Source organism: Bubalus bubalis, chromosome 20 (assembly GCF_019923935.1).
Source record: "Bubalus bubalis isolate 160015118507 breed Murrah chromosome 20, NDDB_SH_1, whole genome shotgun sequence".
Lineage (NCBI taxonomy): Eukaryota > Metazoa > Chordata > Mammalia > Artiodactyla > Bovidae > Bubalus > Bubalus bubalis.
Genome location: NC_059176.1, coordinates 12,907,593 through 12,925,978, shown reverse-complemented (window position 1 = coordinate 12,925,978; position 18,386 = coordinate 12,907,593). Strand labels below are relative to the sequence as shown.

Below are 18,386 nucleotides of genomic sequence, written 5' to 3'. Positions count from 1 at the left end.
GCTGGAAAAGATCCAAGGGAAATGCAAATACCAACAGACAGAGAGCAGGAAGCTGAGGAAGACAGGGCACTTTCAGATACACCTTGAGGATGGGCCAGACGGAGGGGCAGGCACTCCAGGGCACAAGGCACAGCAAGGAACACGGGCACAGGAGGCCGAAAAGTACAGGAAGCTGGGGGAGAGGGGAGCTGGCAGGAAGAGCCAACCAGTGGGACGGGGAAGGGGATCGGAGACAGACAGACAGGGGGAGGGCTCCACCAGGAGGGGCCAGGAACATAAACTAAAACGCCGGGAACCTGAAATTAATACTCAGGTTCAGTGATAAATCTTTATTTTTTTAGACTTGTCCATTACTGCCAAATAAAATATAAAAGCAATCCAAAATTATGGTATTTTCTAAAAATAGTTTTCCATTTGGGGTTTATGTCCCTCTTCCAGAAAATCATGTGAAGACTTAAGAGGTTCTGATGTCAGATTCCACAGAACAAAGACTCTTTCACTGGCTACAGAAGTCCCAGTGAAATTCTCACTCCTTAAACGTCATGGGCAAAACACCCTCTTAAAAAGCAAATACACCCTTCTCAACACAGAGCTTCCCAAATCTCTGGGCTTTTCAGAGGATCACACAGGACCTGTAGGTGCTGGGGGAAGTAGGTAAAGGTGAGCAAGCCATCCTGGGAGAGGCCTGGAGCGTGGCTCCGGTGGCCTGACGGCATCCCTGGGAGGACGCAGCCGCTGGGGCTCGGGGAGCGGAGCCTCCCTCAGGCTCCAGCTCTCCAGTCTCCGATTAGCACACATTCTAAGGGACGGTGATCATATTCGGTAAAGCTTCAAGGAGGTAGTATTTCAGTAGTAGCCATGGCACACCTTGTTCATGGACAATTTTATTCTGTAAGAAACCGGAAGAAGGAGGTGGTGAGCCGGAAGTCGTTCAACTCGGAAAAAATGAAGACAGAGAGAACCCACCAGGGAACAGGGAGTCTTGTATGACAGACCCACCCAATCCAGCACCCCTGGGGATACATCTGTCTTGAATTCGTCCACAGTGAGAGGCAGAAGGAAACTACCCACGTGGAGAAGGGGATAGCAGAGCTGCATACACCGTTCTACTTTCAGAAGGACCCCACCTTCTCACCTTCCCACCCCCACTGACCCTTTAAATGCCAGGTGCTGGCTTACCTGTCAATCGGATAAGGGTGTTCACAAAGGTTGACCAGCACGTACAAATGTCTCAAAGCATACTCGTACTAGAGGAAAACAAACCAAAAAGACACGATCAGACATCATCCCTTTATAACAGGATCAACTCCTAACTTGGGAATATGTACAGCATCTAGACCAGTGGTTCTTGGGACTTCCCTAGATGTCCAGGGGTTAGGATTCTGTGCTTAAACTGATGAGGGCCCAGGATTTGATCCCTGGTGGGGGAGCTAAAGATTCCATGAGCCATCTGGTGCAAAGCCAAAAAAAAAAAAAAAAAAAATTAGGCCAGTGGTTCTTGACCTTTACTGAGTCAGGGATGCCCCCTCCCCAACTTTGGATGATCTGGTATGATTTATAGACCATTTCCCAGGAAAAATGAACATGCGCAGGAGATTTGCAGCACTCTGCAGCAATCCTATAGCTCCTTCAAGTCCAGGTAAGGACTCCTGGATGAGAAACCCCTGGCCCTGCTCCCCTCTGTCAGCTCAAACCTCCTCTGGCGGCCTGGCTTTTGGTCTAGAACAACTGACGAGGGAGACGTATGGTAAGTGAATGCCAAACCAGATGGCAGCCAAGACCGAAATAACTTGAAAAGCACTTCAAGGGAATCTGTGACCTCACAAGAGGAAGAAAGAAGAGATTTGTTTTCTGTGATTCCCAAGGGTAAAAAAGTAACATCTGATGATAAAGCATTTTTAAAAAATTGAAAATTTAAAGTTATTAAATAAAGAGACTGCTTTGTTAAATAAATGAAAAATAAAACTGAGATTCTCTTAATAATGGAGAACCATCTTCTGAGTATAATTTTTCCAGGTGGCTCAATCTGGAAAAAAAATCTGCCTGCCAATGCAGGTAACTCGGGAGATGCCGGTTCGATCCCTGGGTGGGGAAGATCCCCTGGAGAAGGGAATGGCAACCCACTGCAGTATTCTTGCCTGGAGAATCCCAAGAACAGAGGAGCCTGGCGGACCACAGTCCATGGGGTCACAAAGAGATCAGAAGATCATGGTCTGCATATCACAGCCCAGACAGAACTTTCTGCAACGATGAAAATATTCTATAACATTCTCAATTCAGTAGCCGCTAACCACGTGCGGCTCCTGAACACTTGGAATGTGGGTACTGTGGCTGAGGCACCGAGTTTTACATTTTGTTTCATTTTACTGAATGTACATTCATGTTTAAATAGCCACCCACAGTGAGGCTAGAGACTACTGTATCAAAGAGCACAAGTCTAAAGTAGGATTTGGCAAACTTTTCTGCACGGGCTGGATAGTAAATATTTGAGGCTTTGTGGGCTGTCTGAACTACTCAACTCGGCCTCGCCATGAAAGCAGTCAGAGATTCTGTGTGACTGAGTACAGCTGTGGCTGTGCTTCAGTTTAAAACTTTATTTATAAAACACACAGCTATGGCTGCATTTCAATAAAACTTTATTTATAAAAACAGTCTGTGGAGGAAAAAAACTCAACAGTCTGTGGGCAGGAATGGGCCTGTGGGTCACAATTTGCGAATAACCCCTTCCTTGAAGGATCCAAGCATCACCTAAGCACTGACCAAAGTGGAGGGGTTTTTAGGTCCCTTCCAACCCTGACATTCTACAATCCACAGAAACCAGGTACTTTCTTCTCCAAGCACTAAGGCCTGACTTCAGCAACAAATTTTGGGAAGAGGTCAGAACACACCCAAAAGGGAGAAAATCTGTGTGGCTGGTGTGAGGGGCAGGGGTAAGGGTGGAGTTTGGCAAGGAAAGCACAGCATGAAGACAAGGAAGTCCCCTTCGAAGGCCAACAGAAACGGGAGATGAATCGTCTATAACTGGTAAACTCTCCCAGCCACTGGGACAGTTAAGAGTGTCTGGGACTAAGACTGGGACCAAGACTGGTTAGTGAATTTGGATGACCTTGCCCCTCTCACATCCCACCAAAGGCCACAGAATGAGTCTGCTGCTGTTTCTTTCTACAAAACGGAACCTTCTACAAGGCAATGCACCTGGTGTGATACCCGTGGACCATACTAACTTGGGTTTGGAGTTGAAGGTGCAGAGGAAGGCCAAGTTAGTTGGCCACGGAAACCGGGGAGCAGAGGCCGGCGGCCCCAGGGTCTGGGCTTACCGTGGGGTTGTGCCAGTTGAAGCAGTGTGAGCGGAAGTGTGACACGGCCGTCTGGTAGCATGTGTGCTCTGTGAGAGGGGCTCTCTGGGACAGGAGCCTGTCCACCTCGGCAGTGGAGCCTGAGACCAAGGTGACGATCTTCCGCACTGACTTCTCAATGATGTTCCTGGCCTGTGAAGTGACGTTTTTGTTTTTTTACTTAACACAGTCTCTCTTAGAACCCTGGACTGGTTAGATGCTTCTTTCACACTGCCCCCACTCCACTATGTTCAGAGATGCCAACTGATGCTTTCTGCAGCAAAAGTTGTGCACGCAAGGCTTTTTACAGCTAGAAACCTCCAGAAATACCTTGCCTCTTAGAGATCTTCTGGCATGGAGGCAGCATTTAAATCTAAATACCTGAAGGGCAGGTATGGCCCAGACTGAGGTGGCAGGGGTGGTGGTGGGGGGCTGCATAGAAATTGTGTCCCAAAGTAGACTGTGGTCCCATAAATGGTGCTGTGTGTTCACAGGTACCTCTGTCTGTTCTAGAAATCAGCAGATGCTTAGACAGAATGACACAAAGGGGGAGGGCATCATTTTATTCCCGGATCATGAAAACCAGCATCACAAAGGGGCGGCTGCTTCCACATCAACCAAAACATACGATCGAGTCCCCTGGCCCCCCCACTCCCCAGCCGGGTTTGTTCCATTTGTGCCCGAACATTCCCTGCCGTCTGTGTTTTAGACCAGCAGTTTTCAACTTGTCGTCTAGGACCACAGGGGTCCCCCAGATTTCTTGGGGGCTCCATATGTCCTTCCTTTCTCAGCTATGTATCTGTGTGAGGCTACACTTTCTTTGTATATTTCAACCAGAACTACAGAGCCCGACAGAGTGAATGCAGACGTAGGAACAGGGACCAAGCTATCTTCTATTATGCTGGGCACAAAACAGATTTGCAAAAACATGTTGTGATGCCACTCTTCTCACTCATATTCTTTTGATCTTGGAAAATAATTCTTTCTTATAAAAAGTATATTAACACAAAATGGGTTTATTATTATTTCTAAATGAGTTAATATTTTACAAATCTCAATATTCATTTCTAAAGCAGTAAATACTGATATAACCCACATAAATAAAAGCTCTTTGGGATCAATACCTTTAAGAGTGTAAAGAGGTCTAAGAGGAAAAAATAGGAGATCTGTTGTATTCCACTGTGATAACAACAACAAAAGAAACCATCCTGGGGTAGCTAACTCAGAATCATGAGATATACACATTTAAGACAGTTTACATAGGCTTTTTTTTTTTTTTTCTTTCTTAGAAAATTCAGGCCGTGTCCCAGCACATCAGTCTCTGGGCTGTGCTGATTGTAGGGTGGGGTGGTGGGGAGGGGAAAGTGGGGTAATGGGCGAGGTGGGCAGAGTCAGCACGGCTGGCTTTGTTGGAAGGACAGTCAGTCTCTGCCAGGCATCTCGAGAGTATACGCCTAGTGGTTCTACTCACACAGCTCGAATTTCAAAAGAAATTCAACCAGTTCCAGACAAACTGACGAGCTACTGAAAACAAACCCAGTTATCGTAAAAGATTGCTCAAGCATTTTAGGAAGAATTTGGGGCAGTGACTATGATTTCCTAAGCCAGCAGAAATTTTTTGTGGACTGGACTTTTTTTTTTTAATATGATTAGCTACTAACTCACCAAACAGCAAAGTAAAAATGTCTCCTAAGCAACCAGGGGTAAATAAAGAAACATCCATGTGCTTTGGCTTCTTGGCAGGAGACAGGTCCCCTCCTTTTGCTTCCTGCTTCAAAGCGGTCAAGGCCAGTTTATCAAGGAAGAATAAAGCTGGCCACTGTCCTGCTCATTTGTGTCCATGTCACACGAGTAAAGGAAGGTTTTGTTTCCCATATATTCCCGTGGTAGGAGGAGGGTAACCCCAGAGCTCCGTCACCTGATTCCCACCAACATGGAACTACAGTCAGGAGGCAGAGATGGGGCTCACGCACGCTCCACGGCGAGGCTGGGGCTGCAGCTTCACCGCCACTCACCTCCAGATGCCTGTCAATCTTCTGGACAAGACGCCTGGACTCCTGCAGATCGTTGGTGCTCATCAGCTTCCTTTTCATGATGCTGAGCGGCACCTCGGGGCTTGGAGTGAGGTCAAGGCGACTGACGGGGGGCAGCGAGATGGGAGAGCTAGCCTGGTGTTTCAGACCCTGAAACTGCATCAGCTTCATGGCAGAGATGGACTGGAGAGGGAGAGAGAGTGGGTTTGAGTGGGCAGAGCAGAGGTGCCAAACGTACCCCAGGTCCTGGAGTCCACCGTTCGCCCCACGTGGTTTCTGGACCACGGGAGGGTCAGAGTCACAGCCTCAAAGCTCGAGTTCAGTCCTCAGCAGTGGGTGAGGTGATGCATTTGAGCACCTGAAATCCACCGATGATGAACTTTGAAGATGCCTGGTACCCTTTGCAGCAGAACTGCCCCAGTTCTGCCGAGCTTGGACCAGTCATGTCAGCCACAGGTGACGCTGGGTTGTCACCACCACCCCCACGCTCACCTGCCTGCCCCTGGTGACAGAAGGAAGGAAGGACGATGCAGAGCATCTGGAGGGTTAGAGCTGAGGTCTGAGTCCACTGAGATGGGAGAACTAAAGCCACAGAGTAGGGGGCATACTTGGCATCAGGGTCTAACAAGTGGGCCCGAATGCCTGGCTCTGTCTGCCCACAGAAGTCACTACAGACTGGATCCCAATTAAGAGGAAAAGAAATGCTGCAAGCAATCATGTTCCTAAACCAAGCAACACTAATCACTAATTACCAAAACACTAATTTAGAAACAGTTCTAAAACAAAAAATAAAACACATGTGTGCATGCTAAGATGCTTCAGTTGTATCTGACTCCTTGCAAGCCCCTGGACTATATATATCCTGCCAGGCTCCTCTGTCAGTGGGATTCTCCAGGCAAGGATACTGGAGTGGGTTGCCATGCCCTCCTCCAGGGGATCTTCCCAACTCAGGGATCGAACCTATGTCTCTTTTGTCTGCTGCAATGGCAGGCGGGTTCTTTACCACTAGCGCCACCCAAGAAACACAGGCATACATATATAGAAATATAATGCTTAGAAAAGATCCTTCAGGGGACCTCCATGGTGGTCTAATGGTTAAGACTTCGCACTCCCAATGCAGGGGGCATGGGTTCAATCTCTGGTCAGGGAACCAAGATCCTGCATGCCAAGTGGCACAGTCAAAAAATCAAAATCTTTCATACCTCCTCAACCAAGAGCAGACATGGCCAATGCTGAGGAAACTCCAGAGAGCAGAAAGCCCAGGGCAGAAGAGCTGCTGCTGGTACCTTCCCCTCCCTCCAATCCCTCAACGAAGCCAGGGTGGTGCCATGTTTGACCCTGCCTCCCCCGAGTCACCCTTCCCTGGCTTCTCTCCACTCCTCCCCTCCACTATCCACCTCTCAAAAGCCTGACCAGGCCCACAGCCTCCTGAGTGCATGTCTCACGGCCTGTGACTGGCTCCAGGGCCCTCCCATCCACACGCTGCCCAAGAAGTGCTAAAGGTAATAGCTGGACTGACTGGCTCACCAGTTCTTCTAGAAGGCCGATGCTTATATGGAAGGAATTCCGCTGGTGAGCTCTCAGATGGTGGCAGGCCACTGGAGGGGATCTGGTCATACAGACTACTGGGAGCACCCCCCACCCCCTCTTCACATCCCAAGGGCTGGCCCCACAAGCTGTACTTAAGGCGCAAGCCTTCAGCAGCCACCTAATGTGACCTCCGTCAGGACAGCCCTGATGGACTTACCTATTTGACCACCTAGGTCCTTTCACACCTGGAGGGGATAAACATCTCTAATTTAGAGCCTACGGGTCAAGATAACATCCTGCAAGTGCAGGAAGGCTGGACACATCCAGGGTGTGGGGTTCCAGGGGGCAAAGCCACAACACTCGCAGGACGAGCTTATTGGCTAACCTCCCACCAGGCGCTAGGTCTGTCTTTAGTGTTGGGGATGTGCCGCCAACTTTGGGCTCCCAATCACCTTGCTTGCACGCTAGGGCTCTGACCAAGGAGGTAACAGAGACCCGGAGAGAACAGGTAGGTGGCCCAAAGCCTCAGAACTTTGTGAGTTTGAACCTGAGTCTGATTCCAAAGCCTGGGCAGACTCTCCAGGACAGAGTGGCCGTGAGAGGCAGAGCCAGCCCTGCCTCAGTCATTCCTCACCTGCCTGGATCCCGGTTCTCTTCACCGAGGGATGAACATTCCCAGCGAGGCAGCCTAAGGCTTGGGTGTTGTCAGGCCTGCGAGGCCCCAACTCACCTTGTTCCCATACTGCATGACGTGGCTGGTGTTGGTGTGGGATTTCACCAGCTGGTACTGCTTGTGGAGGGTCTCTTTGGTCAAATCCTCCTGCAAAAATGCAAACGTTTCAAGCCCTCTGACCATCGCAGCTGACAGCTAAGCCTCCACTGAGCCGCTGGCCCCCCGACGGCTCACCACATCTGAATCTTCCATCCAGTTGACGCTGTACCAGTCTCCCAGGAACGTGGACCGCTGCTCATCGTAGTAACAGGCGTAGGACGACTCCCTGGGGTTGGCAGCCGTAGTTGCATAAACTACAAGGAATTAAAGGCACCTTTCAGGTGTGTTTTATCCTCGGCTGTCTGAGGATTCCCCTAGAAGCTTGAGTTCCCCCCTTTTCCTGGTGCAATCAAAGCACGTCCCCTGTGATCAACTCAGGGAGGACAGGGGGACCTCCCTACATCCAGCCCTGTTCACTCAGTTACAGTAACTCGTCTAAAATTAAAGGTGGAAGAAAGAGAAGCCAACTGATAGACACTTGCTACAATGAGCAACCAGGCATGCTTAATGGGACATCAAGCTGTTTTGGAAAAGTGCTAAAAGATCAGAATAGCTGAATCTTGAAGGATATGGACTTCATTTCATTTCCAGAGAAAAAGAACGTTTACTAATATTAGAGAAACATTTAGGTTGACTGAATCTATGAGCTACCACTTACTATCTAGCTACCATGGACTCAGAGCTATGCTGGATAAATGTCATCACTTAAAATGTAACTCTCCAAAAAAAAAAAGTATAACTCTCCCAACAGACACTATTTTTATTCCCATTTTACAGATGGGGATAACTGAGAGTAAAAGAGGATAAGTCATCTTTCCAAGACTAGATAGCCAGCAAACAACACATTGCAAAGGACAGAGGCCAGTCCAGAGACTTTAATTTTGGACTTAGGTAGCCCTACTAGATGGAGAAGGCAATGGCACCCCACTCCAGTCCTCTTGCCTGGAAAATCCCATGGATGGAGGAGGCTGGTAAGCTGCAGTCCATGGTGTTGCAAAGAGTCAGACACGACTAAGCGACGTCACTTTCACGTTTCACTTTCATACATTGGAGAAGGAAATGAAAACCCACTCCAGTGTTCTTGCCTGGGGAATCCCAAGGACAGGGGAGCCTGGTGGGCTGCCATCTATGGGGTCACACAGAGTCAGACACAACTGAAGTGACTTAGCAGCAGCAGCAGCAGCCCTACTAGAACCCAGCAGAGCACCACAGAGCAATATCACGTCACCCCCTGACCATTAATCCTCCAGGAATAGAAGCCCAGAGCTGCCCACAAGTATCCCCCTACTTCTGGGCACCAGGCTACCCTAGGCCCCTGCTTCTGTAAGACACTTGGTTCTTCCCATAGGCAGAATCAGCAAATGCCCATTTTTACTACAGAACACAGTGCTCACCCAGCCCAGCTCAGAGGTCAGTGTGCCCACCTACCATTGATGTCGGGTGGCAGGTGGTTCATCATGGACCCAGACTCGCAGGCCTCAATGTAGAACACCATCTAGGAGGCAAATGAGACAAGTGAACTCCCCCTGACCAGGCACAGATCTCTCTCACCAAGGCCACTTTGGCTCTGCCACTCTCTTGACCCATTTCTCAAGAGACTTTCACTTTTGGGAGACACCTGTGCTGGAAGAAGCTGCTGCCAGAGGCTATGGATGCTGTTGTCATACAAACCAGAAGGACTTAAATTTGTGTATGGCTAGTAGCAGAAGTAGTAGTCGCACAGTCTTGTCTGCCTCTCTGCAACCCCACAGACTGTAGCCCGCCAGGCTCCTCTGTCCATGGAATTCTCCAAGCAAGGACACTGGAGTGGATTGCCATTCCCTTCTCCAGAGGATCTTCCCGACCCAGGGATCGAACCCAGGTCTCCTGCATTGCAGGCAGATTCTTTATCATCTGAGCTACAGGGAAGATCCTTGTGTGTGGCTATAAAATAAGACGACCTATTAGTTGAAATAATGCAGGGAAAATGGAACCATACATGATGCTAAGGAAAACTGATTTTCCATCCAATGCAGGGTACAATTTTCAGGAGAAAAACACGTTACTTACACAAACCTGCCAGAGCTATGGAGATTCCACACAGGGTGCAAAAGGGGGCTAGAGAGGGCTGAAGGCAGAATAAGGTGGTATTTTCCTCCCCAACTGCCCCAGACTGGTGACAATCCTAGAAAGAACAATCTCCAAACTGTGGTCCCTGGACTAGGAGCATTGTTGGAAAAGCAGACCCTCAGGCTTCCCCCCAGAAACACTGAGCCAAATGCTGGCGGTGGGGTCCATACTGTGTGTTTGTTTTTTTTTTTAATTTATTTATATTTTTGACTGCCCTGGGTCTTTGTTGCTGTGTGCGGGCTTTCTCTAGTTAAGGCGGGAGGGCGTCTCACCGCAGTGGCTTCTCTGGTTGTAAAGCCTGGGCTCCTAGAGCGCAGGGCGGCCGTTGTGGCACACACACTTAGTTGCTCCCAGGCACGTGGGATTGTCCTGCACCAGGGATCAAACCCATGTCCCGGCAGCGGCAGGCAGATTCTCAACCACTGGACCACTAGCAAAGTCCCCACGCTGTGTTTTAACAAGATTGCCAGTGATTCTGACCTAACAGCTGAAGCTTTAGAATCACAAAAAAGTTATTCCTGGGAGACCAGAAGTCAAGACTGACACAAAGGACACCTTTTCAAAAAAAAAAAAAAAAAAAAACACAGCCAATCCAGAGTTAGAAAGCCCATCACAGCACCGTGGGCTCTGCTTCTACTGCCTCCCTCACATCCCTTCCCCAAGGCCGCCCCAAGCACTGACATTACCTTTTGGTACATCTTGTGTTCGTACATGTAACGGATGGTCTCATTCAGGTCCTTTACATGAAGCTGAAAGGTAAGAATATGGACACTCAGACCAAACACATCAAGAGAAACCATGTGCTGGATAACCCACTAATCAAGCCCTAGTGATGCCTTATAAATTCTTATTTAGAAATCCTTAGAGGTAATCATGCTGCACAGCATCATCCCAGAATGTCATCAAGGGCTTTGTTTACATGCAGAGGTACTTCCTCATCACTTTGTCCGGAGCACTCAGGGGCTGTGTTCTATGACTGCATCTCGTGCAGGCACCCAAGTTCAGGGACAGAGACTGATGCTGTGATGTCAGCAGACACGCAGGGAAAACTTGCCAGAAGAGACGCCTCTGGAGAGATCTCAAGCTGCTAAATGCAGCCCCACACTCACCAGCCGCACACAAACCACCCCGTAGGACATTAGAGACACACATCACAGGTGTACTGCCAACTCCGAGGTTTTGTTTTTCATTCTCCCTGCCTGCCTTTTTTTTTTTTTTGGCTACCCTTCTCAGCTTGTAGGATCTTATTTCCCTGACCATGGATTGAATCCGGGCCCTTGGCAGTGAGAGTGCAGAGGTGGAACCTCTGGGAGTTCCCCACAGCTTATTTCTAAAACATTAAGAAACTCACATCTTCGTTAGGAAACACCAGTATTCCAGTGGCTCCGTGATCCGTGAAGTAAACGAACACATGGTCCCTGGGGCCACTGCCAAGAGATACACAGACAAGCGTGAGAGTCGAAGTAGGCCGTTTCCTATTTCTGCCTCCGTGACTCTGAAAAGTCACTCCAATCAAAAAACTTAAGGAGAAGCCTGAGGATTACAGTCTCCCAACCAGGTGGGAGGAGGAGCACAAGACACTGCTGTCTGGCTTGCTCCCTTTGATCCCACTGAGTGCTACTCTGAACCAAGAGGCATATCCCAGAGTCTGGAAGGCCAGGACTCAGCAGACAGCCCAGGGTGATCGGGAGAGTGGGGGCCTGTAGCCATTAGGCCTCATCCCAGGCGGCCACACTCTCCTACTAGATATCCCCCAAACAAGTAAGGGAGCCAGGACATGCCACCAAACGTGGTCCTGCAGTTCCAACTGCCCTCCAGGGCCCTTGGCCTGCACACAGCCTGGGACGCCCACTGGTGTTCCCTCACTTGAGGACCCTGTTTCAAGATGGCAGAGATGTAACAACTCACTCGGAAGCAACCTGGTTCATCCGGCTCAGACATCCCTCTCTGCTCTAACTCACAGGAGCTAGCCGTGTCCAGGTCTCCCCTCAGATATGAGGGGAGCAGCACCAGCTGCCTAGTATCTGAGACTCTGAGGCCATGCTCCTGAGCTCCCTGACATCACGTCAAAATGCTTCATAAAGAGATGCTACATGAGACATCCCTCACCCACAGAGAGCAGGGCAAGCACCGGGGTGAGTTTTCCCCAACACAGAGGTTTATCAATGTCCTCCTCCCGCTGGGCTGACCTGCCATCAGAGCACAAGGTCGGTGGGAGGCTGGGTGGGGGTCCTTCAACCTGACTGGCCACAGAGCTTCACGCTGGTCTCAGGGTGTTCCAATAGACTGGCAGCAGGTTTAAGCGATGGGGAACATTTCATTAAGAGTAACGAGGGACCCTGGATCATAGGGTTAATTTGTTACAGAAATGGCTGCCGAAAGAAGCCACAGGTTCTGTGCAGGCTGTCGGGACAAAGGTCCCCACATTGCAATCTCTCACCAGTAAACAGGCCAGAAGCAAGAACAAGGCCTGTATGAATTCTCGATTCTGGAGTACCAAGTCATTCAGAAAAAAGGGACAGCCATAAAACAGACTTTACCTCTTTAAGACCTTTCCAGATCCTACGCCCTTCACTGCTTCTGCATCACCTCTCAACACAGCAAGGAAATTCTTCGGGGTGACATCCTACGAAAAATTGGGAGTTGAAATCAGATGCAGCAGTCACTTCAAATCAGTGAGAGTGCTGAGTCTGTAGCAGAGGGCCCAGGCCATGACTACACACCTCCAAGGCTTAAGGATGAAGGGCGAATACATCCTTCAAAAAAATCTGCCACCAAGAAAGACCCAGAGCAAGGTCAGTGTTCCCGGCGCGTGTGCATGACCTTGTCTCAGGCATCGTCTTGTCTTTGGCTGATGCCGTTCAGCAAGCCTGCCATTTCTTCTTGACCATTATAAAGTCCAGGTGGAAAAACCCAAAGATGTTGGTAGGGAGGGACAAAGAGCAGAGGAAGAGCAAGTGGCCTCAGAGAGACAACAAAGATGGAGGCAGAGACTTCAGTGCCGACCTTTGCAAATGGCCTGCCTCCTCAAAGGCTCCCAAAAACACACCTTAAAAAAGCAACTTTGTAAAATGATATCTGATTATTTAAAAAAAAAAAATTATAGAAAACCTCAGAGGAAAGAATATAAATCACGAGAAATTCCACCACCTACATTTTGGACATTTCCTTAAATAAATCTATGGAAACAATTTCATAAAAATGGGATCATCTATGTTAGATGAATGATGTATCTGATTTAATTGTTCTTGAGTTTAAAAGAGAAAAATAAAACTGGAAGAACTGCTAAACTTCATAGAAATGTTTCTCTCTCACAAGGAACATTAGTTCCTAAAAGATTCCACTGAAATTAAGAAAAAGAGGGTATGAAATCCAGGAGGCTAATGAAATTATGGTGTTTTAAAAAATGTGTCAATGTACTGGGTTGGCCAAAAAGTTTGTTTGGTTAATGACTATGTTGTTCAATAAAGTTCATTGTGAAAATGGAAAATGTCTTTTATTTGTACTTAAAACTGAACAAACTTTTTTGCCAATCAGTTGGGATGGCTACAATACTTTGGAAGTGATATACTATTATAAAAATGGTGGGAAACTATCTCAGCAAAATCCAGAGACATTACTTTACACCAGGGCTGGCATTTGAGAAAGCTGATTTTCAGAAAAGGACACAAATAGTTTATAATCAGATTAGTGGCAGTATCTTAAGAAAATCAGGTATTACAGAAAGAAAACTACTGAGATTTAAAGTATAATAAAACTAGAAATAAAAGATTGGCAGACTACCACTAACACTTTTTTCTTTTTTTTTTCCTCTCTGTTTTCTTTCAAAATTCACAGAAATTATGCCTCAGGCACAAATCTCAATATAAACATGAAACGTTGGCCAGAAATCTGTCTAATGAGGTCCTGATTCCAGAAGTTCAAGAAAGAGGGGAAAACCATCATTGAAACGAAGCAGACCCCGCCGGCTCCGACCCCGCGCTCCGCCTCACCTCGCCCGTGTAGTCCTTCAGCACGCCCTGGTACACGTCTGAGCCATTGGGCCTGTTGATCACAATTCCCGGGGTGGGATTGCTGAAAATCAAAGGATGCAATGAAGCACACAATTTGATGTATCTCTGAAATCTGTATCTTCATAAATATGTTCCGGTTAAGCATAAAAAAACTAAACAGCCATGATTGTCAGACACTTCTCATCACCCACCCAGGTCTCCAACATGTGGTTTTAGTAGCCCAAGGGTCTTGGGGTCCCACAAGTCTTGAGCTCCTGGCCAGAGCAGTGAAGGGCTGAGCTCTGCAAACTGAGGACAGGAACCCAGGCCCCTGTGTGCCTGGCCTCCTTACTAGACACCAGCTTGCATCTTGGAGGGGAGATCTCATCAAGAGATCTTTCAGAGAAAAACTACTTTCAGAGAGAGAACAGAAAACAAGGCTTTGATGCAAGAGCTTAGGCATTAAAGCTCAGAATGGGTTAGGAACCATCATGTGATCATCGGAAAAGCCACAGTTGGAAACTGAGGAGCTGGGAGACTAGAACAGGTTAGAGTCATACCCGAACCTGCTGCTGCCCTTTTTTTTTTTTTTGGCAGGGGGAAGAAAGGGTGAGCCACTTGGCTTATGGGATCTAGTTCCCTGACCAGGGATTGAGCCCCCTGCACAGAAGCTCAGAGTGTTAACCAGTACACCACCAAGGAAGTCCCCCACACCTGCTGTTTCTGATCTCAAGAAATCAGATAAGCAGGCATAAGAGAACGGTTTATAAAATTAAATTCAGCAATTTTTTTTTAAAAAGGAAATAGGTATAGAAAGAAGGGTGGGAGGATCTAAGCTACAAAGGAGCCTCCTGTGTACAGGCCTCCAAAGCGCCCTGGCACAGAGCTCAGGAACAAGCACTGCAGAACCTAGTAATGAATTAGTTCTCCAAGCCGAGAGGGAACTCATGCTTTAAAGCCTTGCAAAGCCCGAGCCTCAGCACCTTCACCACCATTTGCTATGTCCCTGTCATTGCTGGGTTCTTCCAAGTTATGGTCAAAGCTCTACATGAAGTAGGTGGGTGGAATTTCAGCTGGGAGTCAGCTTACATTCTAATGTTAGGCTGCCCAACCAAGAATTCCTGAGAATCCACATGCATTTTTTAAAACGCTCTAAAGGTCCTCACCATCAAGTTCAAAGCCCTCCATACTCACTCTTCAGAGTTGGCGATGTCATCATACATCATCACGATGATCTGCTCATCAGGGATCCCGTTTCGGTGAACGATCTGGTAGGCGTGGCACGCATCTGCCTGGGAGAAGGGGTTTTGTCAAGTGTTAGATTTTGCCCAGAAGAAACCAATTTGAGCGTTTTCATGAGCAGCGTGTTCTTTCTCATGGAAGACGTGCTATGTCCCACTCCCTATTGGTCAGGTATTTAAATCAGTTTAAAACACATTCATTTATCTTTTTCAGTTCAATTTTTAAAAAACCACCCTTCACCATGAAACTCTCATCAGGCAGTTAGTGTAACATGTGGACTACTCTCACACACACACACACAACTACCACCACCACCCACCACCACCACATCTGCAGGAAGCAAGGGCTTTTGAAAGCCCTGAATAAGTTATTTTCATTTTCCACACCATAGAAAAGTCTCCTGAAAGCACTGATTTAGGGCTGAAGAACAGAATGACAGAATGATGAACCAACAGATTAAAAGCTTAGTGGTTAGTTCTGCATCACACAGGACTCTTCTGGTTCCAGTAACTTTAACCGCCACACTCGCTGTTCAGAGAACTGAGTGAAAAACTCAAAAATTCCACTCAGGAACTAAAATGAGGAATGTGCTCTTTAGTTTAAAAAAAAATTACAAGGGTGACCATAGTAAAGGGAAAAGAAAAACTTTGCTAATGAGATTCCTTGTCCATAAAAAGGCCAAGACAATTTTTGCTTCCTTTTTCAAATGATACAGACTACACTCCATGACATGGAAATCATTTGAGGACAAAAGGGGAAAATGTTACCTAACTTTCTGCTTTTGTTTAATTATGTCTTTCCTAGGGCAGAGTATCAAAGAAATGCCATGCCCAGTTATTTGCTTCTGTAAAGAAGAGGGCTTCAGAAACTGGATGTCCACAGATCATGTTCTAAACAGCTCTTAGCAGAGCAATTGAAATAAAGCTCACACACCACCAAACCCAGCATTCTGCCTGTACATGTCCCAAACAAATGGACTTTATAGCAAAAATGGGTGCTCAAAATACAGTTGCTAAATGTTGTGTGGGTGAGTCCAAGACCTGGCATTCAAGAGCTATTAGATGAATAGATAACTGAATATGAAAACTCATACATTTATGGACTTTGTTCTACTTGCCAGGCACTATGCTCAGACTTTCTAGGTACCATCTCATTTAATTCTCATCACAACCCTCTGTGATAGTGATTCCCATTTCACAGTGAGGTCCTAAAAGCTGAGGGAGGGGAGGTGACCTGTGCAAGTCACACAGCTCAAAGTGAAAGATCCCAGGCATTCTGACTCCAGAACCTGATCTTGCTTTCAGAAAATATAGAAAAATAAACTGTCTGATGTTCATATAACGGGAGTACCATGAAGATCACACAAATGGAATACCTAAAAATGAATGAAATACAACCCATGCTTCAGATACATGAATCTCAGGAACATAATGAGAAAAAGAACAAATGATAGAAAACAAATATTCACTATGATTCAGTTCAATTCAGTCGCTCAGTCGTGTCCGACTCTTTGCGACCCCATGAATCGCAGCACGCCAGGCCTGCCTGTCCATCACCAACTCCCGGAGTTCACTCAAACTCATGTCCATCGAGTCGGTGATGCCATCCAGCCATCTCATCCTCTGTCGTCCCCTTCTCCTCCTGCCCCCAATCCCTCCCAGCATCAGGGTCTTTTCCAATGAGTCAATTCTTCGCATGAGGTGGCCAAATACTGGAGTTTCAGCTTCAACATCAGTCCTTCCAATGAACACCTAGGACTGATCTCCTTATGATTACATTCATATAAAGGTCAAAACAGGCTAAAGTAAACATTATGTTGCTTAGTTAAATACACAGATGGTAAACTCTAAAACAAATCTAAGGAACTTGCCCTCTGGCAGGGTGAAGACTGGACCAGACAGGGGACAATGTACTAATAATTTTCTTTTTCTTCAGTCGGGTACTGAGAGAGTCAATTCCTAGGCAGGTTGATAAGAAGTCCGGGGGTCCCCAAGGAGAGAGGGGTCTGGAATTCTCAAGGAGGAGAAAAGGACAAAGGTTTTTTCCTCTAAATTCCTCAGTCTTAGTCACATAAAATGGATTTTATCTTTCAGCCTGGAACTGATGATTATATAACAAACAACTCAGTTTAAACTCTGTGCTAGGGTTTATGTAACAACAATGCATCCTGCTTGAGGACAGTTTCTCCTTCCTGAAAACCTTCTGGCTAATCCTGTTATCTTAAAATGTAAATTATGGGAGTGGGTTTAGTAAGATCTTCACTCTCAAGACTCTTGAGAGTTCCTTGGACTGCAAGGAGATCCAACCAGTCCATTCTGAAGGAGATCAGTCCTGGGATTTCTTTGGAAGGAATGATGCTAAAGCTGAAACTCCAGTACTTTGGCCACCTCATGCGAAGAGTTGACTCATTGGAAAAGACTCTGATGCTGAGAGGTATTGGGGGCAAGAGGAGAAGGGGATGACAGAGGATGAGATGGCTGGATGGCATCACTGACTTGATGGACGTGAGTCTCAGTGAACTCCAGGAGTTGGTGATGGACAGGGAGGCCTGGTGTGCTGCGATTCATGGGGTCACAAAGAGTTGGACACGACTGAGTGACTGATCTGATCTGATCTTACAACCTCTAGACATTCTTTTGATTCATTGTAATAACTTAATTAAAAGGTATTTAACTCCATTGCTAACACTAGCTAGGGGGCACTCTTTCTGCCCCCTTCTGATGTTTCTGTCAGAAGCTTTCTCTATCTCTTTTATACTTTACTAAAAATTACACAAAAGCTCTGAGTGATCGAGCCTCATCTCTGGCCCCAGACTGAATTCTTCTCCTCCGGAGCCCAAGAATCCCAGCGTCTTTTGTGGTTCAGCAACAACATTTCAGTACAAAGTACATAGGTATTCATTTTATTATTATTCTTTACATTGCAGGCACATTCTATAGATATTTGTTTTCTATTTCATAAGAAAAAAAATCAAACCAATATTATGTCAGATTTAACCTTCTCAGTGAAACTGGAGTAAGCAGGCACACCTACCCACTCATCTCAGTGCAAACCAGCCTATTATTTATCTCTCCTGTTAGACACCAAAAAGCAGGTTCACCAAAAAAACAAAAACAACTTAGGAATAAACTTAACAAAAGAAGTGCAAGACTTGTAAACTGAAAATTATAAAACTGCTGAGGAAAATTAAAGATCTAAATACACAGAGAGATATCTCATGCTCATGGATCAAAAGACATACCACCCTTAAACTTTTTAAAACACTAGCTCAGTCCGTAAAGAGTCTGCCTGCAGTGAAGGAGACCTGGGTTCAATCCCTGGCTCAGGAAGATCCCCTGAAGAAGGAAATGGCAACCCACTCCAGTATCCTTGC

The 18,386-nt window shown here is 46.9% G+C and overlaps 1 protein-coding gene across 2 annotated transcripts in view; it reads right to left on the bottom strand.

The window, feature by feature from the left end:
- Positions 1-314: 314 nt before the first annotated feature.
- Positions 315-18,386, bottom strand: part of LGMN (legumain) — a 35,908-nt gene continuing 17,836 nt past the window's right edge. For both annotated transcript variants that reach the window (XM_006075426.3, XM_006075428.3), the window contains exons 3-14: positions 14,966-15,063; positions 13,772-13,853; positions 12,320-12,405; positions 11,131-11,206; positions 10,466-10,528; positions 9,099-9,165; positions 7,806-7,924; positions 7,629-7,718; positions 5,351-5,551; positions 3,318-3,488; positions 1,180-1,247; positions 315-889 (exon numbers count right to left, since the gene is read on the bottom strand). In XM_006075426.3, the coding sequence (XP_006075488.3) occupies positions 847-889; positions 1,180-1,247; positions 3,318-3,488; positions 5,351-5,551; positions 7,629-7,718; positions 7,806-7,924; positions 9,099-9,165; positions 10,466-10,528; positions 11,131-11,206; positions 12,320-12,405; positions 13,772-13,853; positions 14,966-15,063 (1,164 nt within the window). In that variant the 3' untranslated portion in view covers positions 315-846. The remainder of the gene's footprint in view (positions 890-1,179; positions 1,248-3,317; positions 3,489-5,350; positions 5,552-7,628; positions 7,719-7,805; positions 7,925-9,098; positions 9,166-10,465; positions 10,529-11,130; positions 11,207-12,319; positions 12,406-13,771; positions 13,854-14,965; positions 15,064-18,386) is intronic.